At 37.3% G+C, this 23,305-nt stretch overlaps 2 protein-coding genes across 3 annotated transcripts; one reads left to right on the forward strand and one right to left on the reverse strand.

The window, feature by feature from the left end:
- Positions 1-2,851: 2,851 nt before the first annotated feature.
- LOC133293605 (sugar transport protein 7-like) lies at positions 2,852-6,797 on the forward strand. 2 transcript variants are annotated; one of them, XM_061492196.1, is made up of 4 exons: positions 2,852-3,145; positions 4,353-4,672; positions 5,037-5,663; positions 6,083-6,797. In XM_061492196.1, exons 1-4 carry the CDS (start codon positions 3,001-3,003, stop codon positions 6,533-6,535), a joined length of 1,545 nt encoding a protein of 514 aa, XP_061348180.1. In that variant the 5' UTR covers positions 2,852-3,000; the 3' UTR covers positions 6,536-6,797. The 2 variants fall into 2 exon arrangements, with proteins under 2 accessions (XP_061348180.1, XP_061348179.1); XM_061492195.1 differs by having other exon boundaries at positions 6,086-6,797.
- Positions 6,798-6,929: 132 nt separating this feature from the next.
- On the reverse strand, positions 6,930-8,264 carry LOC133293607 (uncharacterized). Its single transcript, XM_061492200.1, has one exon. It carries the CDS (start codon positions 8,156-8,158, stop codon positions 7,445-7,447), a length of 714 nt encoding a protein of 237 aa, XP_061348184.1. The 5' UTR covers positions 8,159-8,264; the 3' UTR covers positions 6,930-7,444.
- Positions 8,265-23,305: the final 15,041 nt, after the last annotated feature.

Here is a 23,305-nt window from a genome sequence, read left to right on the forward strand (position 1 = left end):
ATGACATGATTATCTGCTGCATTGCACTATTTTAGAACTGATGATGATATCTGCTTTTAAACTTATATTGCACATGTAAGTCAGCTTGGGGTGGAAGATCCTTGAGGACCCCTTGTCTTACTGAGATTTCTTGTTTAGAGATCTCACCCCACGTTTGGGGAATGCTTATTTCAGGTTCCGGTAGTTTGGTGACTGATGCCTGTGGCGGCAGGAGGCCAGAGCTTAGTTGATGATATTATGCTGTTTTGTTGCCATGACCGAATATGGATGCTGTTTATGTTTTCCGTTATTTATGTTTATGTTGTTGTTGAGACTGATGTTGGGCGTGTGCCTTATTTGAGTGAGCATGAGGATTGTCCATGACACTTTATGTTAGTGCTTCAGTTTGGAGTTGTATAAACTGCTAGATGGTCCGGTCTACGTTGTTGTAGTTCCGTGACTAGAGCCACACTTGTATTATCTATGATTATGAGGTATTTCAGTTAGCTGTTTTATTGCAATTACATACAGGCGATGTTTTATTAATTGATTAATAAGCAAGTTGGTAATGACAATGACATCATAATTGAAAAGAAAAAGATATTACTCATTTTTTTATTAAACGCTGCTTAATACGATAGTATGATAACATTACCAGATATATACGGGGTGTTACAAACGTAATTCGCTATCAGTCATAACGAATTACGTAATGTGAAAGTCTGGTAAAAAATACTGTTCGTGTGACATTTGGATAAAATTTTCGGCCAAAAAGGACACTTCAGTCACTAGTCCCGGATAACAATGTTGTGTACAAAAAAGTAGAATATAATGGTGTTAATTAAGTATATAATAATGATGTATATATTGAAAAAGTTTTCCAAAAAATTTACGCAATCTCATCACCTTATTATTGGAACTTCATAATTTGTCTAAAAATGAAGAAATTTTGTATGGTTAAAAGTCCTTACAGAGTTTGGAGAAGAAAATGACACAAGATAACTGAAATATGTTTTTGTTAAAACAGTATAATATTCATATTAATTAAAAATTCTAACACTATTAAGGAGGGATTGACATAAAAAAAAAATACAAGAGAGTAAATAATAAAAAATAAATATAAAAGATAAGTGATTCAAAGATAAATCATAGTCATACGAGTATATTTGAACTTTTTCAAAAATAATTAATACTACATATGTGTAGGGTCCGTAAATTAAGGACACTATAGCAAAAATAAAAAACAAAAAAAACTATGCTTTATTTTATTTACAAAATAGTTGTAAGCACAAAATTCAAACTCCCATAAAGTCCGAGCAAATTTTCTAAAATGTTTTTGGTAGAAGGTTTTTTTTAAAATTTTTGAGAAATTGAGAGTGATAATTTTATTTATCTATGTTTGGAATGACATTTTTAAAATTTTATAGGAATCTGATTTTTCGAAATTTTATTTTGTGTGTAAAATATTTGGAAAATATTATCTAAAAATATCACCCAGGGCATATTTGAGGATTCACATAGTACAAAAAAAAATTTTTACACAACCAAACATAATATTAAAAAAAATAACCTAATATTCTTGTAAATATTTTGATTTACCAAATAATTTTTTAGTAACATTTTCACGAAACTCATTTTTTCACTACATTTCTAAAAATCATAATTTCTGTATAATTTTTTTTTTCTACCAAACGTCAGCTGTACAACAGACGACGCCAGAGACACCGAATCAAGATACCAATTGCACCAAAGTCAGCTATGATGTTAAATGTCATTAAATGCTACCCAAACCAAATTTCAAAAAATAAAAATTATTAAATGGGATAGATTATTCTAAATACATTTTTTTTCCCTATCTCAATTATTTTTATTATTTCTCTCTCCTATTAAAATTCTAATATAATAATATTAAAGAATGATAGATAAAATAAACCAAAATAAAGTGGATAAAATAATATATCCCATAATAAATTGAGTGCCTACTTGCAAATATACTCTCTGAATACATTCTCAACTTACGCAATATTTTGACACATAATTTGAGATCACTCAATCCACGTTACATTAAAAAAATAAAAAACCTAATGTCATCCTTTTCTTGTTCATTAACCAACGTTCTACAATTTTGTAACAAGCCAGCGAAGACCGAGTCTTCCACTTATCTAAAGTAACCAGCCAAAAATAGACCGATATTAGCCAAACAAATGAATCACATACAAATTAGGAATGCATCTCGGTACCTTTCCAATGCTACTTTCGTGATTCTTCAGGAATTTCCAAAATTGCAATAATGCATTTCAGATTTCTTAAGGTTTGTGTTTGGAGAGGGACAAAACTTCTTTCATGTTTATAATTAAGGGGATGTTTGGAAGGAAGTGAAATTTTTTTTTTCTAAGAAAATGGGACAGGAAAGATTATTTGTCTATATTTAGTAGGAGGTGAAGTAACTCCATCATTTGCTTTTCTATGTAAAATGGTTCGAGAAGATTACCATTGAAGAGGTGAAATTATTTTTTCTCCATATAGTGAGAAAATTAACACATAATATCAGTAAAATTAATTCAACATTCTCGAAAAATTTTATTTTATTAAATACTTTTCAGTAACTTACCCAAATTTTTTTTTCCCACCATATTCGCACAAACTATTTTTTCTCGATAAATTTTTTTTCTCTTCTGTCAAACGCTCCTTTATATCAATTCTTTTGAGTTTTGAGTAATATGGCGGTCTAAAATAGACATTTTCACAATAAATTCTTTTGATAATAAACAAATAAACATATATTCCAATGAAATGTGCCACCACTGCAATACAGCCAAACATTAAAATACTAAAAAGTTATTTCTCTCCGAAGTTAAAGTTTTCAAAAAAATCATTTTCTAACTTTCTTGAGCAAATGGGTTGGTGTGACCTGCTAGTATAAATCTTGAGCAGCATGAGAATGATCTCCATTATAGAAGGTGGAAAAGCAATCTCCTTCAGATGCCTCTTGTGTTGCTCTGAGGAAGGATAATTCAGAAAATGGCTGGTGGGTCTTTCACAACAGGAACTGTCACCAAAGAGAGGGCAGAACAGTATAAAGGGAGAGTCACTGCTTATGTCATCATCGCTTGCATTGTTGCTGCCACAGGAGGGTCTCTCTTTGGCTATGATATTGGGATTTCAGGTTCTTCCTTAATCCATACTCTGAATCATAACTTCCATGATTTTCTTTTCTTTTTTTTTGTTCATGTTCAGGTTTTTTCTTAATTAAAATTCTGAATGAAAAATCAGATGGCTTATGGTTATTATGGCCATAAGAGCTACTTAAACTTGTTATGATTGAAAGCTCAAAACAAAGAAGGTGAACAGTAAAATGCTCTTTCCAACTTGCATGAGTTGCATATCTAACAAGAGATTCTGATTCAGAAATTGAAGACGTGAAATTGCATGCAGATCCATAACATTCTTAAGTTTTTCAATGTGTTCTGTATGCTTTTTAATTAATTTCTGAACTCATGTGTTAAAAGCCTCTTTTTCCTGATTCTAGAAGATACGATTCCCAATTATCATCTCAAACAGTTTAATTAAAAAGGGGTCCGGGTAGTGTTGTCTTTCTCAATATCAAATGTCTAGCTGCAATGATAAAGTTATACCCCAACAATGAATTTACCTTTTCCATTCACTTTGCCTCTGATGCAAATCCAATCATATTCCCCTGCCAATAATTGACAATAGAATCCTTGTTATTATCCAATTCTTGGCCTCCAACTGAGATAGCAATGTTATGGATCAATTTGGGGAAGACATTTAGAAAGAGCTCTAATCTCGATACCTTAACAGAACAGTCACGGCAGTTCTCAGTTCTTAGTTCAGATAAATTAAGAAAACAAAGTATGAGATAAATATGCAACTCAGTCAACAGGAAAAGGCATGTTGGTATAGGAATACTGCCTCCCACATTGCAACATGCAGCCCCAACCAAGCAGACCTATGCTCAGAACACATATTAGTTATTTCTTGATGCTTGAGAACTCATGTCGTGAGGAACTGGAAGGCAAAGCTGTTTCCTTATTGTTGGAGAATATTTAAGATATATTTAGCTTACCTTGAGAACATTTTTCTTGATTTGTTTCCTTATTTTCATAGGTTTTAATCTTATTATTAGTGGCCTTGGACATCTACTAGTAATACTACAAGTACTTAACCTAATTAGTAATATAAATAGGAGTACAAGGTTAAGATACTGTACAACATTACATTCTATCAAAAATTTATTTCAGTTTATAAATGCTAGCTGTCTCTCTCTCCTTTCTTTTTTTCTTAACCATTAAGTTATAATTCTTTAACACTTGTGTTAAGAATTTCTCTAATGCATGTTTTATGGTATGCAGGTGGGGTTACTTCCATGGATGACTTTCTTCAAGATTTCTTCCCCTCAGTATACAGACATAAAATGCACGCACGTGAAAACAACTACTGCAAGTACGACAATCAGGGCCTTGCAGCATTTACCTCTTCTCTATACATTGCTGGTTTATTTGCATCCCTGATGGCATCTCCTGTTACAAGGAAGTATGGACGAAGGGCAAGTATCATAGGTGGTGGTGTCAGCTTTCTTATTGGATCAATTCTAAATGCTTCAGCTGTTAACCTGGCAATGCTGATCTTAGGCCGGGTTATGCTTGGTGTTGGCATTGGATTTGGAAATCAGGTAGTAACACATTTCTCTAACATATGAATATATGATCAATCCTTATGCAGATACAATCCTTATGCAAATACAGACCTTTTTCCTTTTCTGGTGTAAAACATTAGCATATTTATATAAAAGGAGAAACCACTGTTTTCCCTGTTTAAAGCCTAGCTGTAGACTACCCAAACAAGTATCAAATGCTTTTAATGGTGTGAGTGTTAACAATAATGATGTAAATGTTAACATGAGTTCATAAAATTTACAGGAAAAGAAAGATAGTAATGTGATGGAAACAGTCTGTGTTTGAGTTAGAAGATAATCAAGTTATACCTTAAAAGTTGAAAATTTTCTTGAGCAACTCCTCCTCATGGTTCTTTTGAAGGCTATTCCGCTTTACTTGTCAGAGATGGCACCAACCTACCTTCGAGGAGGCGTGAACATGATGTTTCAAGTAGCAACCACTTTTGGGATTTTCACAGCCAATATGATCAATTATGGAACACAGAGGATTAAACCTTGGGGATGGAGGCTGTCCCTTGGTTTGGCTGCAATACCAGCTCTTTTGATGACTATAGGAGGAATATTTCTACCTGATACTCCAAATAGCTTAATAGAACGAGGATCAAAAGAAAAAGGAAGGAAGCTCCTTGAAAAAATCAGAGGAACAAATGAGGTTGATGCAGAGTTTCAAGATATGGTTGATGCAAGCGAGTTGGCAAACTCAGTAAAGCACCCATTTCGTAACATCCTTGAAAAAAGGAACAGGCCAGAGTTGGTCATGGCAATTTTCATGCCTACCTTCCAGATCCTGACTGGAATAAACTCCATTCTCTTCTATGCTCCAGTGCTGTTTCAAAGCATGGGATTCGCAGGTGACGCGTCGCTCTACTCCTCAGCTTTGACTGGTGGAGTTCTTGCCTTTTCAACATTCATTTCCATTGCAACAGTCGATAAGTTGGGAAGGAGAGCTCTTCTTATCAGTGGGGGAATACAAATGATCACATGCCAGGTAAGGAAAAGTCTATCTTATGCAAATTCTAATTACTCTTATAAGATCCGTAAGTTTTGAAATAATATAAAAGCTGAACCAAAACATCATTCAGTTTGTATGATGCATAACTTCAGAACTCATGTTGGATGAAGTGTTTTATTTTCTTAACATATGTCTTAGGATAGGGTCTCTCTAAATGGTATGAAATTTCAAGTATAAGAAAAAAAACTACTCTGTTAAATCCCGAATAGCAAGGGTGGAATACTGAGAGCAAGGGTGGAATACTGAGAGCAATCTTTATACACAGCCTTATCCTTGCATATTTGCAAATAGGATGTTTTCCCTTGCGCTACTTGTTACAATTTTTTACTATCTCGGAAGAGGTGAAGTTTACTACAATGCAGAGCAATTGATTTTACCTTCATTTTTCACATGAGCAGGTTATTGTTGCTATAATCTTAGGGGTCAAGTTTGGAGAAAATCAAGCATTGTCGAAAAGCTATTCAATATTGGTTGTAGCTGTGATGTGCTTATTTGTTCTAGCTTTTGGATGGTCATGGGGCCCACTTGGATGGACAGTTCCAAGTGAGATATTTCCATTAGAAATCAGGTCAGCAGGGCAGAGTATCACGGTTGCTGTAAACCTTTTATTCACTTTCATAATTGCCCAAGCCTTCCTTGCCCTTCTCTGCTCATTCAAGTTTGGGATCTTTCTCTTTTTTGCTGGCTGGGTTATTGTCATGACCATATTTGTTTATGTATTCTTACCCGAAACCAAGGGAATTCCCATTGAAGAGATGGCATTTATGTGGAGGAGGCACTGGTTCTGGAAAAGGGTACTGGCTGATACACCCGCTGGTAGTGCCAAGGAGTCAGGTGTTGCAGCTTGACTATCAGAAATGTTATCAACTTGCTCATGAAGCAGTTTAGAAACTGAAGAAATGCATCCAGACCAAGAAAGTTTATCCCTGTTCTAATCTCATCGAGTAAACTACATAACTACAAAGCAAGCTAGTTGAAAGCGACAATGTAAAAAAGTCTAATGTACCTGTGAAAAATGAGAATACTGGATAAATAGTTATTGAAGAATAAAAGAAGGGAAATATTATTCTTATGTAAAGATGATATCTCTTTCTTATATATCCATTGATTTCCGTGTAATTTAATTTTTATTTTATTATTTTTTATAAGTGAGTAAAATTCACCCATAATTGTTTCTATGGTAGAAGAGAAGAACTATCTTACAACATCAGATTAATAAACCCTTAACAAATCTCAGTCGAACGTTCCTTTTCTTGATTAAAAGAGAGGGAGGGTATAGCACTACTAATAGTACTAATACATTATTATATTAAATATCAGAACTACATCAGCATGAGTATGACACTACTAAGACAAACAACAAACTTCCTTATTCTTCCAATATGAAAATCTAAACCCTATATAAAACAAAAACGCACACTCTTAAGTTAAATACTAGACTAACTTAGTATACCAATCAGACTAGAGGAATTTCCAAGAGAAAAAGAGATTCTAGTCTCAACCTTCTTCAACCCTTCAACAAATGCACTCACTAACATAACTTAAAACCCCTCCGTTCAGGGTTTTCTTCATTCGCTCGCGCGCAACGGCCATCCTCTTGAAAAAAACAAAGGAAGCTCGTCGAGACAACTCCATCAAATCAAATCAAACAATCTGTGCAGGAAGAAAGTACCAAACCACTCTTCACTTCTCTAATGCAATCCATCATCCTCATCAACACCGAAATTCAAAAACCCTAATCAACTATTCCATCATCGTCACACCAAATTAAGCCGTAGCAAACGTTTCAAATCACTGGTGGGAACGCCTTTGTTCTTCCCGAGGAATCCGGGGACCGGAACGGAGCTCGGAGGCGGCGATGCCACGGAACCTGATCCGCCATAAATACCGTCCTTCAAATCCGGAACCCTAACTTGCTTCTTCACAGTTTCCGGGTCCGGACCCAGCCGATCCGTGGATCCCAAAACCAAATCGAAACCTTCCTCGCTCTTCTTCTGCGCGAGTCCATCGTCGGGGCTCAACTTCTCGCCTCTCTTGAGGATCTTGACCTGTCCCATGACGAGGTTCGCGCCGGGGGATTTCACCACCATGCCGGAATTATCACCGCCGCACCAGCTACGATAGCAGTCTTGGAAACTCCTGTGAACGGCCACCGGACTCCGCTTTCGCCGGCGAGTGTGTTTAGGGTTAGAGTTTCTTTGTGATCTGACGGAAGATTTGGTGCGGGACAACGCATCATGGCGTAGCCCAGTTTGAAGGCAATCGTGGAAGCGCTGTTCCCATTTTCTAAGAAGGGAATGAATGCAATGCAAGTGTTTAATTAACCCTACGGCGAAGAAAGATTGATACGGGGAAAACGTAGGGAAGGTGTCTTCACGGATCACGTGACTAGTTAGGGTCTGGTAAGTGATAACCGCCTCTGAGTTACTCTTATAAAAATGGATCTGAACCGGCCAGTTCAAATATATCATGATATTTTTGTAATTTTAATTTATTTCAGGATTATAATAGTCTTTATATTTATTTTTTAAGATTTCAATACCAAAACGACGTCGTTTTGGGAATAAATGCATATAAGTTGGCTCTTTCACCGATTGAGGTTTTTTGTGATTTTCATTTATCAATTTGGTATTTGGTTCAAGGTATTTACGAATTGGAGTCATTTAGTGACGCGAGGGGGACCCAGCGTCACTGAGTGCCGTTACCATCCCCTCGCGTCACTCTCATTTTTTTTATTTTTTTTTACTTTTTCCTATTGAGTGCTGCCCCCCTCCCCTGGGGCACTCACAGAATTGTGCCAAGTGGCACAATCTGGTTACTCATATTACCGTAAAACTTCGGAAAACCATAACTTTTGACTTGGGTATCCAAATTAGATGATTTTTTTTTTTTGATTTCACATAATTTTTCGAGATCTACGCAATGACATCTCAATTGACATATTTTATCTCTCACAAACATAATTCAAATCTGTAAAAAAGTGTAATTAGTGTTGCAAATTTGAACTATATTAATAGAAGATAAAATATGTCAAATGAGATGTCATTGTGTAGATCTCGAAAAGTTATGTGAAATCAAAAAAAAAATCATCTAATTTGGATACCTGAATCAAAAGTTATGGCTTTCCGAAGTTTTACGGTAATAGGAGTAACCAGATTGTGCCACTTGGCACAATTCTGTGAGTGCCCCAGGGGAGGGGGGGCGGCACTCAATAGAAAAAAGAAAAAAAAAATAAAAAAAGTGAGAGTGACGCGAGGGGATGATAGCGGCACTCAGTGACGCTGGGTCCCCCTCGCGTCACTAAATGACCCCCATTCGTAAATAGCTTTAACCCAATACCAAATTGATAAATTAAAGAAATAAACACCCCTAGTGGGTGAAAGAGCCCAGATAAGTTATCTGCATTAACTGCAGAAACATTTTTCCCTTTATTTTTTAGGGATAGGTTATTGTGCCTACTCCTATTTTACCTACTTTTGCCTACCCCTTTCGTTACAGTTCGATTATCATCTCATCCAACAATCCATATTTGTGATATAAAATAAACTTTTTTTTTTCTTTCTTTCTTCTCACTTTCTCTCATACCTTTTCTCTCTCCTCCCCTTTCTCTCTTCCTCGGCCATATACCTATTTTGTTCCCTTTATCGTTAATCTCTGCCTAGGTGAACGGGAAGCATTTGAAATCATTACCACAACATTTGAAATCATCGTCAATATACATTAGTCTCTGTTTTTATTATTGTAATATAAATTTTCTCCTTCCGAATCAGTTTCTATCAAACTACCAGTGTCAATGGATTGAAAAATCACAACAAATTTTTAGATCTGAAGAACTACATAAACTTTATAAATTAATAAGATTGAATCGATGACTAACAAAGAAGTTTTAATGTGATTCAAAAGATCTGTGCAGAGTTGGAAAAGATTCAAAATAAATAAAAAATTAAAGAATAAAAAAAATTGATATTGGAAAAATCCGGAAAGAGGGTTAATTGGTGCCATTCCAACAATTATGTTGATACAGATAGCCAATTAATTATTAGAAATTAAGAGTATCTATCATGTGGAAGAACAGATCGACATATTGAAGCAGAGACAAAGAGGATTCTGTGAACAAATCGACCGCCGCTTTGAATCACATCAAAACTTCTTTGTTAGTCATCGATTTAATCGTATTAATTTATAAAGATTAAAAATATCATTAGAATCGAACAGTTTGTCAGGAGATTGAGGTCCATGGCGGCAGAAGGGAAAAAAAATTAGGTATGATGTAGAGGAAGAGAGAAAGGAGAGGAGAGAGAAAGTGTATGGGAGAAAGTGAGAAGAAAGAAAGAGAAAAAAAGGTTTATTTTATATCACAAATATAGATCGTTGGATGAGATGGTAATCGAACGGTAACGAAAGGGGTAGGCAAAAGTAGGTCAAATAGAAGTAGGCACAATAACCTATCCCTATTTTTTAAACCTCAGGAAAGAAAAACAAAACAAAAACTAAAACAAACTAGGTACAAAGTATAGGCCAGTGAACTCCCATATTGTCATGCAGAAGACGATGCAAACACTCCAGAGGAGGATTCTCCAGCAATTGAATCGTCCAAGAAAAATTGTTAGCATATGCAGCTAACCAATATGCTACGCCATTCCCCTCACGATGTATGTGTGAAATATGAATGTTCCAATCCATTGCTAGTATGTCTACGCATCATTAGCCCAGAGGAAGGATGGGAAGGTCATCATTCCTTCAAAATGAGATGTTGAGCTAACATGGAATTCCCTTCTACTCATATGATCCTAAAACCTTTATTCCAAGCAACCTCCAATCCCACCAGAATGGCCCAAAGCTTTGCGTTGAGCGTTGTTCCACTTCCTATGTTCTTGCAAAAACCAAAAAATTCAAGCGCCAGCGATGTCACGAAAAACACCTCCACAACCTGACTGGTACCCGTCAGCAGAACTGGCTCCATCAACGTTAATCTTGGTCCAATTCATAGGAGGAAATCTCCAGGATATAAGTCTCTCTGTTTTATCTTGAGTCTGCAAGCCCGTTATTGGAAGCATATTCTTAGCTAGCAAAACGCTCTCCTTATATGCTATAGCAGCTAGCATCGTTCTCTCCAAATTGCATCTTAAACTCTTGAAGACTGTGTCATTTCTTGCACGCCAGAGGAACCAAGCCGTTACACTGAAAAAGAACCGTTAATGAGTATCCTTACTCCAACGGTTGGTACCTTCAACGTTCGTTATGACCCAATCATGAAGATTCATCTCAGAGAATTCATCCTAATAACTCTGATGTAATAATAACCACCAAACCTCCATAGATTCTGTGCAATCCCTGATGACACCTAGGACAAACATCGGTGGCAAACATCTTGCATTGGAATCTTCTTGAATTTGTCACGAGTTTTCCTCCCATCACAAGCTAAAGAAAAGTTTTAACACTCTTCGGACCATCCTAACCCCAAATACGATCCCAAGGAGTATAATCTACACAAGTATCACTATTAGCTATCACCTTGTAAGTCGTTCTAATAGAAAAAATTCCTTCTGGTTAGTTGCCCCATGAGTATCTATAGGAAGGGGAGGAATCGTGTTCATGATCTGCCTGAATAATTGGTCCAGAATGAGATGCTGTAGATCATCCCAATTCCATTGACCATCATCGTTTATGTAATTAGCCACATGCAAATTCAAGACCTCACTAGGGATTTGGACCAAAGGCTGCTCTAGGAGGGAGCCGCAACAAGGGAGCCAAGGATCGGACCAAAAGAGAGTCCTCGCTCCATCACCAAGCACTATACTACTGTGTTTTAAAATAAGAGGCCTACAATGTGGTATACCCTTCCAGAGACTCGAACTATTACTATGAGCAATAATACATGGTAATAAGTCCATTCCCATCTTGTATTTTGCCTTGAGTAACTTCACCCACAGAGCTTCCGGATTAGTGAAAAGGCTATGGTCTAGCTTCATGATGAAAGTTGTGTTCATATCATGAATGGATCTTATCCCAAGATCACCATGATGTTTATTTCGACAGACTTGGCTCGAAGCAACAAGATGAGGTTTTTTATTAGAGCTTGACGAACAAAAAAAGAGAGCCCGAATCTGCCTCTCAATATCATTACCAACGTTACGGGGAAGGACACAGACTTGCATTGGATAAGTTGGGATAGCTTGAAGGACAACCTTTGAGAAGGTAATTCTGCCTGCAAGAGATAAGGAATTATGACTCCAAGAATTTAATCGGGAGTGTAAACGATTAAGGATGTAACTAAATGTAGCTCTCGTAGCCCGCTTACGATGTAAGGGGATACCCAAGTAACGGCCAAGGTCAGGAGTCATTGATGTTAGTATATGGATGTCCTAGAGACAATCTTTTGATTAGATTAGGACATATGTGGACCTTTTAAATTGTCGCAAATAAATAAAAGCACTCTTTATCCTGTTTCATATTTTGTCTCAATATTATTGTTAATATTTTATATGAGTAACTGGATAAACCCCTTGGAATAGAACAAGTATCTCTTGAGTATTCATGATGAGATCACGATCATGAGGATTCAAGGATACCGCACGTTTATTCCTAATTTGATGTTCCTAGTCTAGAGACACTGAGAATGGGGATCAGTGATCTCGGGTAAGACTAGCACGACTTATCTACTTGTATTTGGATACAAGGTAAAGACCTCATGTGCTACAGATATAGAGATGTCTTAGCTAAAGTCGTGGGTGGACCTATAAGGGTATAGCTCGCACTGAACAGTCCCACAAAGAGACTCTATGAGGAAATCTCACAGATAGTATCATTAGAGTAATCTCTTTATATTTGGTTATGTCTTTCCTTAGACTAGAAGTTATTACCTAGACTGTGTTCTAGAAGGCATGCTTTGATTGTATACCTCGTCTGCCTGAAACATGGAGACTCATAGGTACACTGTTGGGCTTGTCCTGAAAGAGCACAGGGCTAGGGTGATAAGCTGAAGGAATTCGTCAAATCTCTGTGAGAGATTAGGTTATCTGTAAACCGGAGAAATCGGGATGACATCTACTGGGACTCGGGAATCTATGCATAGTAAAAGAGATCATGAGATGATCTGTCTTTAGAGTCAGTAAGTTGAAGATTCCCTATTTCGAATAAAGCTTACCCTAAACTGCAAGGGTTAATACGTTTCCTTGCCCTAGGTTTAATGAGAAGGTAACCGAGACGAAAAGAAATACATACGGCAACCAAATATGTGTGATAGGATGATCAAGTCATTAATCTAACTAGTTCTGGGGCAACAAAGCATTGCTAGTGCTCTGTGTTGTCATTAAATGGGTTGTGGGCTTGTTGGGCCCGAGACCATTTATGTTAGTGGCTATGTTAGACCTAATGGGTCACACACTAACACCTTATTGTCATGATGATCTAGCATTAATGGTATTGGGCCTAATAATAGTTGTTAGCCCAAGAAGAAGTTTGGAAGCCCACCTAAAAGGGAAAAGGGCGCATGGATCATGTAATGGGCTTGGATGGTCCAAGGCATTACTAATTAATTTAATTAGTTAAATTAATTATCAAATATTTAAATTTTGAATTTTGAATTTGAAATTTGAAATTTGAAATTTGAAATTGAATTTTGAAATTCGAATTTTGAATTTTGAATTTGAAATTTTGAAATTTGAAATTTGAATTTTGAAATTTGAATTTTGAATTTTGAATTTGAATTTTGAAATTTGAAATTTGAATTTAGAATTTAAATTTTGAATTTGAATTTCAAATTTAAATGTTTGAACGTTTGAATTTAAATGTTTGAATTTGAATTTGAATTGGCTATGAAAAGTTGTTTCATAACAAAAGGATAAGATAAGATCTTGTTGGAACAAATCCCTAGTATCAAGAGGAGATCTTTGATCACATCCAAGGCTGAATTTGGGGCGCCATTTTGGTTGTTGTGAGTGTCATCTTGTCAACCAAATTAGCTCCAAATCAGATTTGGTTTGTTGAGAGAATCAGTGAGCTAGTTGGTTCAAATATGAATACAACTACTCAATATATCTGGACAGTTTCTTGGGCTGAATGGGGCGCACATATGGCTGGCCATATGATGGCCATTAGGTCAGAATTTTGACTAGGATAAGACCTAGTCTCATGAGGACTCAAAGGTAGGTTGTTGGGAATTTTGAATTGCAACAACTCCACCTTTTTCTCCTCTAGTTGTGCGCCACTTAGATCAGAATTTTAAGTGAAAAATCTGATTTCAATACTCTGATTCACTCACTCTCTTGGGCACACACTTTGGGAAGTTCTCCTTAAGGTTTCACAAAATAACCTAGCCTTTTCTAAGAGCATCCATGCCCCACTTTTGTGAAGCTTTCATGCTGAAGACTTCACTCTTCTAAACACCTTTACCTAGCCTCCTCCTTCACACATTGGTCGCCTAGCAAGCTTTTGTGGTGATCAATTGGTGGCTTTTCAAGAAGAGTTCTTGCGTCTTGACGTGGGATGGTGTGGATCAACGTTAGAGGGTTTGAACCCTTCAAACCCGACACTGATCTCCTTGGTGTTTGAATCACAAACAAAGGTAACATCATGCTGTCTTAAAGCATGAGTCTTGATTGCATGTGTGATTCCGCTTGAGAAAATTTTGTTTTTCCCTCTCACATGCTTCGGCCTTCAAGGCTATTTAACTTTCAAGTGGTATCAGAGCCCGGTTGCTTTACCATCGGCGGGTGATGGTACCTTGTTTGTGAAAATTGTTTTTCACGGTAAAAAATCTTTAAAGGGTTAAAGCTTGAATTTTTGCATATGGATTTTGAATTACAATGCTTTAAATTGTTAAAGTTTTTGTTTTTATGAACATGTTAATGTGATTGCTATGTTCATATATCTATATGTAGTCATGGTTTTGTTTCTTTTTCTTTGTGAAAGTTTTAAAAGGAAAAACCTTTTTAAAAGGGATGATTCGGTCATGAAGGGTACTTAGAGTACCTTGATTGTTTTCTTATTTTTTCTTCATGAATTGTTTCATGAGCATAGCATGAATTTTTGTGACAAAATTTATCATATACATGCATATATGATTCGGCCATTAAAGGGTTTATGGCTGCATGCGTGGTTTAATTTTGTGTTCTTTAAGAAAGAGTTAACAAAATTTGAATTATAAAAGTTGTTATAAAATTCGGCCATTAAGAGAAAATTAAGAAAATTTGAATCATGATTCTTGTAATTATATTTTAATTGTTAAAATGTTGAGACGTGTGAAGGACATATTTTATGATATTTGATATCTTGTGCTTGCAAAGTTGTTTAACCTTTCAGGTGCAAAGAGGAAGGGGATGGTCATGGTGCCCGAAATTTAAATTTCAAATTTTAAATTAAAGGTGTAATTTTGCTCTATTTAAATTAGAGGTGTAATTTGAATTTTGAATTTTGTAATTTTCATTTGTCCCTCCAAAGATGTTTTGGAGTTTCTTTAATTATTTGTAATTAAAGAATTAGGCTAGTGGCGTTTAGACGACAAGCAGCCGTGGTTTGAGAAGCAAGATGGACGAATGCGCGAGCACCATGACTGTCTCAAATAAAAGTGTTTTATATGCTTTTATGACTTAAGACGTCTAGTATGCATGAATTGGACATTATCGCGAATGTATGCTTTTATGACTTAAGACATCTAGTATGCATGAATTGGACAATTCGCGTTTATATGCCTTATTATGCACGTCGAATTGCGACTAGTGTAAACCGATAGATGTTTGACTTAGGTTACGACTAGCATGATAACATACATATGCGTTTGATGAGACTTAGTAAACCCTAAATAAAAGGAACCCTTAAAAGGAATAAATTATTAAGCGCATGATTACCTCCCACCACCAATATTACTCAAACCTCTTCTAAATAGTGGTGCTCCACAACTCAGTTGGGACCCACTGTTTCGTTGAGCAAGAGTAGTGTTAGAAGTGTGAGACACTTAAGGTACTGGTTAGTGCTTAACTAAGGCATAAGTTGCAGGCTCAGCCGGACTTATGTGCTTAGGGTAATAATGCTAGGTTGGTTGCATGAGATGCACCACTAAGTGACAAGGAGTTGTCAACCTAATGTTAAGAGATGGTATGAGATACTGTTGATAAGGATCAACCCATTATTTAAATTAATCTTGCAGTCTCAGACGGGGGTTAAAATAAATAATTACACTCTTAATCCCACTAAGGTAAAGTCTAAAAGTAGATTAACCCTAAGTCAAATGGTAAGGGTCATTGACTTAGATAAAATAGTGGGAGGAGAAAATTATTCAAAGTCTTTAATAATTTGTAACACGACAATATATATTAATTAATCTATCTTTACATTTTCAGTTTTTAGTATGACTAATCCACTGTTACTGCGCTCAATACTCGATACGAACAAACTGACTGGTCCTAATTTTATGGACTGGTATCGGAACGTCAGAAATGTTCTGCGGGCCGAAAAAGTTTCTTATGTCCTTGACACTGCTTTACCTATTGTGCCTAAGGAAGGGGAATATGGGTTCGCGGAATTTGATTTCGAGGCCCATAAGCAACACATGGATGATAATGTGTTGGCTTGTTGCATCATGCTGGCATCCATGTCGCCTGAACTGCGTAAACAACACGAGCATATGGATTCCCCCTCTCTTATCCTGCATCTCAGGGAGTTGTATGATATTAAAGGCATACATGAGAGGTATGAGACCTTTAGGGAATTGTTCCTATGCAAGATGACTAAAGGCATGTGTTTTAACCACCATGTACTGAAGATGATAGCGCTCATTGAGAAGCTAGAGGGTCTAGGGTTCACAATGGATGTTGAATTAATTAATGACTTAGTTCTATCATCACTTTCTCCTTCTTTCAGTGAATTCATAATGAATTATAACATGCATGAGATGCTTGTGAGCTTGCCAGAGTTGTTAAGTATGTTAACAACTGTTGAAATGTCTATCAAGAAGGATGAGACACAAGCTCTTCTGATTGGTGGGCCTGAAAGGGCCAAGGGTAAGGGCAAGGAGCCTGCGAAAGGCAACTCCCTTAAGCCCAAAGGAAAGTCCAAAAGGAAGAAAGGCAAAAAGAAGGGTAAGAGTGCACCCAAGGACCAAAGCGATGCTGTGTGCTTCCATTGTGGCAAAAAGGGCCATTGGAAGAGGAATTGTTCAGACTACCTGAAGAGTGTGAAGGAGCATGGTGATGCTTCTACCTCAGGTATTCACATGATTGAGATAAATTATTCTTGTGATAATCTGACTTTATGGGTATTGGATACCGGTTGTGGTTCTCATAATCTGCAATGTGTTGTAGGTGCTTAGGAGCCCTAGAAGATTGGAGAAGAACGAGGTGGACCTCCGCGTTGGTGATGGAGCAAGAGTTGCTGCTCATGCTGTTGGAGATACCGACCTCATTAGCCTACAGGCCTCTTATTGCATTTGAATAATTGTCTTTATGTTCCCGGCATTTCTAGAAACATTATTTCTATTTCTTGTTTAGAACAAGATGGTTTTGCTTTCACTATTAGGGATGATACATTTTCTATCATTTTGAATGATATTGTTTTTGGTACTGCTTCTTTAATAAATGACTTGTATGTTTTGGAAATGGGAACTGAAGTGCTCAATGTAGATGTGAAACGACCTAGGATAGATAATCAATCCTATCTTTGGCACTGTAGACTAGGGCAGATAAAATGAAACAAGATTGTCTAGGATGCATAGAGATGGATGCCTAGATCCCAAGGATTTGGAATCCCATGGACAATGTGAATCTTGTCTAGCTGGAAAAATAATTCCTCAAAAGCCCAAAGGGCTTGAGATTCATAGGGCTAGTGAGTTATTAGAACTCATTCACTCTGATGTATGTCCAATGTCTATTAAGGCTAGAGGAGGATACTCCTATTTCATTACCTTTACGGATGAAGCAGAGAAACATCGTGGCAAAATGGTTAAGTCACTGCCATCAGATCGTGATGGTGAATATCTGAGCCATGAGTTTCGGGATTATCTGAGAGAAAATGGAATTCTCTCGCAGTTTACTGCACCTTACACACCACACCAATATGGTGTCTCAGAAAGAAGAAACAGGACCTTGTTAGACATGGTTAGGTCTATGATGAGTGAGACTCAACTTCCAAAATCGTTTTGGGGATATGCCTTAGACACAGCGGCATACCTTCTAAATAGGGTACCGTCTAAATCTGTTCAGATCACACCATATACGATATGGAATGGTAAGTGACCCAACCTGAGTTACCTCAGGGTATGGGGATCGCCGGCTTATGTCAAAGCGTTGGCATCAGACAATCTTAGTGCTGAGAGTACTAAATGTCAATTTGTGGGGTATCCCAGAGGTTCTAAGGGATACTACTTTAAACACAAGGTGTTCGTGTCCAAGAATGCTGAGTTCCTTGATAAGGATTTGATCTCTCAAGGAGCTAGTGAGAGTAAGATTGATCTTGAAGAAGTTCAAGGACCACAAGAACAGATTGAGGAACCCGAGTCTGCTCCACAGGCGACGTTCTCCAAAGGAGAAGTAAACACACAACTCCGTAGGTCTACGAGGGTCATCCATCCACCTGAGAGGTATGGGTTTGTGATTGAGAATCAGCAAACCGTCGAGGATGATGAACCAAGTAACTACGAAGAGGCAGTCAAAGATGTTGACTCTTCTAGATGGCTTGAAGTCATGGAATCTAAAATGGATTCGATGTATCAAAACAAGGTATGGACCTTGATTCCTAAATCGCAAGGAATAGTTCCTATCGGTAATAAATGGGTCTTTAAAAGAAAGACTGATGCAGATGGCAACGTTCAGACCTACAAAGCTAGGTTGGTGGCGAAAGTGTATCGTCAAAGACAAGGAGTTGACTACGATGAGATTTTCTCACCGGTTGCCATGATCAAATCTATTAGGATCATGCTTGCAATAGTAGCAGGCATCAAGGAGTTGGAATATTCGTTTTGATGAAGTCGTTAGGAGTAATAGTTTCATCAAGAACGAGGATGAACCTTGTGTTTACAGGAAGGTTAGTGGGAGTAATGTTGTCTTCCTGGTGCTTTATATAGATGACATATTACTTATAGGAAATGACATCCCCACATTACAAATAATGAAAGAGTGACTTTCAGAAAGCTTCACCATGAAGGATTTGGTTGAAGCGGCCTTTATACTTGGTATAAAAATTTATAGAGATAGATCCAACAGGCTGCTGGGTTTATCTCAATCCACGTATGTTGACAAGATGCTAAAGATGTTTAGCATGGAAGGGTCGAAAAGGGGTTTTCTTCCCGTCAGTCATGGGGTACACCTATCAAAGGCTATGTTTCCTAAAGTCACAGCCTGAGAAGGATCTCATGAGTGGAATTCCATACACTTTGGCTATTGGATCCATCATGTATGCCATGATATGTACGAGACCAGATGTCTCATATGCTTTGAGCATTACGAGAAGATACCAGTCTGACCCTGGAGAGGGTCACTGGACAGCTGTTGGACGTTTAGCAAGTGCACTAGTCGTACAAGTAATAAAATGATGAGTAAAGATCGTTCCCACGAGTAATTGTGTTCAAACACCAATAAACCATATAAAACTAATTTGAATCAGATAAGAGTTTGTAATCATCAAGATGTAATCCCTTACTACCCTGATAGATACATTAATCAGAAACCCCAATCCCTTGGTGATCTCTTTCTTAATACATGCATGAAATACTAAAGTCTTAAGATTACATCAGAACTCTAGCATCAATCCCTTGAGTACTAGAATTCTGATGTTGAGATTATCAAATACAGAAGTCATATAAACATCCCTGTTCTATATTACTTCCTTGATAGAAATAATTAAATCAGAAAATCTCAAATCAACACATGAAAAATACTTCATCATATTAATCAAATCAACATAATATTATCATGGAGTTCTATTGCATTCAGACTACAAAGACTCTACTCAGACATGACTAAGGAATAAATAAGAGAAGAAGAAGCAAACTTCATTTCCATGTTGAAAGTCTTCAATCTCCAAACTATTACAAAGAAATCCTAATACAAAAACTAAAACCTAAGAGAATTTAGAGAGAAGTCAGACTAAAGTTTAAGAGAAAGAGAGAAAGTTCAGATCCCTTCAGATCCAGAGAGTTTTCTAAGTGTCAAGGCTTTGCCTTATATAGTGTTACAATTAAAAACAGAAAACTGATGTGGGCGCTAAAACGTCCATAAGTGACCGTTTTAGCGTCCATGCTTTACGTATGCTCAACTGCTTTTAACTGATTCCAACGCTAAAACGTTAAGGAATGACCGTTTTAGCGTCCAAACTTGGTGAATGCTCAACTGACTTTAACTGACTCCAACGCTAAAACTCTTGATTTGGACGTTTTAGCGGTGAAGACCAGAATCCTTTTTCCACTTTAGGGCGCTAAAACGCTTATTGCAGGCCGTTTTAGCGCCCAAGACCAGCAATTTTCCATCTTCTAAGTGCAGCAGCGCGCTAAAACGCTCTGTGTGGGCGTTTTAGCGCTCATCACCAGCAAGTTTTGGCCTCTTCCTGTAGCAGGGCGCTAAAACGCTCAGTGTGGACGTTTTAGCGCTCAACACTTAGGCAATTTTTCTCCTCTTGAGCTCCAGAATCTTCTTCCTTCTCCAGTTGCCTTTCAAGCTTGCTTTTCCTACAAGAATCATACAAATTTCCAATAAAGCTCTTGAACTTGTAATTGAGGACATCTTAGGACATTAACCTTGTTTTTTTCATCATTTAATCACACAATTTGATCCTAATTCCTGCTAAAAACCATGATGAACTAAGGGTTCATCACAATTCCCAGATTTGAATATTGCTGTCCTCAGCAATAACTTTAAAGACAGAGAAAGACTTGAGATTCTTTACACATGAAATTTATGAGGTTGGATTGAAATATGACAGATCAACTTTCCAAGATACAATCTAACAACCCAGCAATCTATCTTTTACTATGACTTGCTTAACCTCATCACAATGACTTTCAACAGATCAGTAAGATGAAATGCAGAGACCTTCAACACAAAACACCCCCTCACTTGGAACTTCTCAAAAATTGTGAGAATAAACTCTCTTGCACTCTAGTGTCTAAGGGTGTACTCATCACTCAATCTCCACTGCACTCAAACTACTATAAGCTTGCCCATCTTCTCACTTTCCATAGTGACAGTGATTCATAAGCAGAACAAAAGAGGCTTTGGTGGTATGACTTGACTAGGGATAGGATTCTGTATAGGAGAAGGAAAAATGGCTTGGCACGTAGTTGGCTAAAGGTAGGATTTGATGTTGCAGAAGGTTAGATAGATGAATCAGATTCAGATAAGAGGAGGATCACTATTGAATTTATCTATGTACTCCTTAATCCTTCTCATTCTCTTCTTCCTTTTCATTTACTCTTTTCACCACCTTTTCTACAACTTTTCTTTTTCTTGAACTTCCTTCCTCCTTTTCTTCCAACTTTCAACACTTTGTGTTGTTTTGATTTCCCTTTTTCCTCATTTCCTTTTTCTTTTCCTTTTCCAAATCAAGCACTTTGTGCCTTTACTTCTTTTTTTTCTTTTTCATTCTTCTTTTTCTCCAAATTTCCAACACTTAACACTTAATATTTTTATTCATTGCAGAAACACCTTTCTCCAACAGAGCTTTCCTCCTTACCCCTTATCTGAACACATAATCTGAAAATTTAGGATCTGGAATAAGTGCAGGGCTCTTAGTTTTATCACAAAAAGTTTGGCTTAAGGCTTCCATGCAATAGGAAAATTTGGTTCAAAAGAAAAATGCCTCAATGAACTCTACTTTACAAACCATGAACTATTTCAAGTTAGAAACAGGGCAAGTTCTAGAGTTACTCATACAGTGAAGTGCTCTCTGAACAAAAAATTTTCTGTATAGGCTCTATGTCTCACAGTTCAGAGTGCATGCTTGAATTTCTCTATATACATCAAACTGATCTCTCTACTCCTCACATAGCATGAGTCATGCAAACATATCATTTAGCACACATGCAAGGATTTCAAATTGCATCAAATTTTTTTGATCAATCATGTAAAACTTTGATCATCCTATCCTCATAAAATTCACATCATCTCAACTCTAAATCCAACCTTTGTACATATACAACACTACCTAAACTACCTAAAACTACATTCACAAGAATTTAAAAGAAAGGATTGAGATGTTTCCCTGTTTGTGGCTCATCAACTGTGTGTCATCATCAACTGTGTGATACCACCATAATCATGTCATTCATTCACACCCCATTCCCAGATTTAAACGTTGCTGTCCCCAGCAACTAATTTAAATCTAAAAAGCAGTTGACAAATTCTGAAACACATTCACATATCAACAAATAGCATCAGTACTATTTCAAAAGTGCATCATTCAAACAGAGAATCTCAATGTACTAACAAATGTACAAAATTAAAAATAATACCAAAGGTAACTAAAAGTATCCAAAATAAAACCATAAAAACAGAAAATGTGTAAAAACAAAATGAGGAGTCTAGTCAGTAGACTCCTCATCATCACTAAACACCAAATATGAGCCTGGATCAGCAGTAGGCAAGGGGTTGTACTCAGGATCAATACCCCTGTCCTCATCCATAGCACCAGTATCAGCAGCAGCAGCAGTGGTCTCTGTGGTAGTGGCATCAACACCAGGCTGTCTCTCTGAAGTGTGTGCAGCATGGGAAGATGTAGCACCATCAGCAGGCGCAGCTCCATCCACATGATCAGCATAGTGAGTCCGGGCCATTGCCTCAAAGGCTTCCTCCTCATCAGAATGAGGGTATACAGCAGGCTGGTAATCAATAACATCTAAGCCCTGAGCCTCACATATAGATTTCATCATCGTCACCATATATGTCTGAAATGAGTGCTGGCTGGACTGCATAAACTGGAGACGCCTGCGCAAATGTCTCATACGGAAGTCAGTATTCACCGTCCATTGCTCCCCTGACCGTAGCCTCTCTTCTAATTCATCATCACTCTGAGCTGTAGATTTCCTACCAGGGGTCAATCCTGTGGCCTCCCCTCCTCCTATCTTCAATTGCTTTGTTATCATTGCGGCATCAATTGTAGGGTGCAATTTAGTTGGTGCCCCATTATCAGTAACATCTACACCAGCTTTCTGACAAAGCAGCTGAATCAAGGAACAGTGACCCAAAGCAGCAGAGTCACTGTCAGAGTGAGCCATATCATAAATGTTGTCCTGAAGAAGAATAGGAAGTTCCACCTTCGCCTTTGTCATGATAGTGTGAATCAGGACAGCTCTCTTCAGGATGACCTCTGCCTGGTTGGAAGAGGGCATGACATTTGAGATTACAAAGTGAAACCAGACTCTAGCCTCACCATTTAAATGCCTCAACCAAATCAACTTAGGAGCAACCTTATCTTTGGTTAGCTCCCAAGTTTCACCAGGTTTGGCTATAGTCTGCAAAATATGCTCATCTGCCCCCATCTTGGTCCAGGTTTCAAAGTTTGGGTCACTCCTCCTTGGTGGAATTTCAATATTCTGCCAGTTCTTCCTGAACTCACAACTGGCATTATTGATATAGTCACAAAACCTTATCTTCAGCAGCTTTTGGATGGTGTGAGCATCGTACTTCACTTTC

This window comes from Gastrolobium bilobum, unplaced genomic scaffold (genome assembly GCF_033153095.1).
Source record: "Gastrolobium bilobum isolate Gb01-03AN ecotype WA unplaced genomic scaffold, APGP_CSIRO_Gbil_v1 utg8500, whole genome shotgun sequence".
NCBI classification, from domain to species: Eukaryota; Viridiplantae; Streptophyta; class Magnoliopsida; order Fabales; family Fabaceae; genus Gastrolobium; species Gastrolobium bilobum.

Excerpts from the sequence above, each read along its gene's own strand:
- LOC133293605 (XM_061492196.1), top strand. The coding sequence starts at position 3,001 with ATGGCTGGTGGGTCTTTCACAACAGGAACTGTCACCAAAGAGAGGGCA. Across the intron at positions 3,146-4,352 it reads CTATGATATTGGGATTTCAG|GTGGGGTTACTTCCATGGAT; the intron begins GTTCTTCCTTAA and ends TATGGTATGCAG. Across the intron at positions 5,664-6,082 it reads TACAAATGATCACATGCCAG|CAGGTTATTGTTGCTATAAT; the intron begins GTAAGGAAAAGT and ends TTTTCACATGAG.
- LOC133293607 (XM_061492200.1), bottom strand. The coding sequence starts at position 8,158 with ATGATATATTTGAACTGGCCGGTTCAGATCCATTTTTATAAGAGTAAC.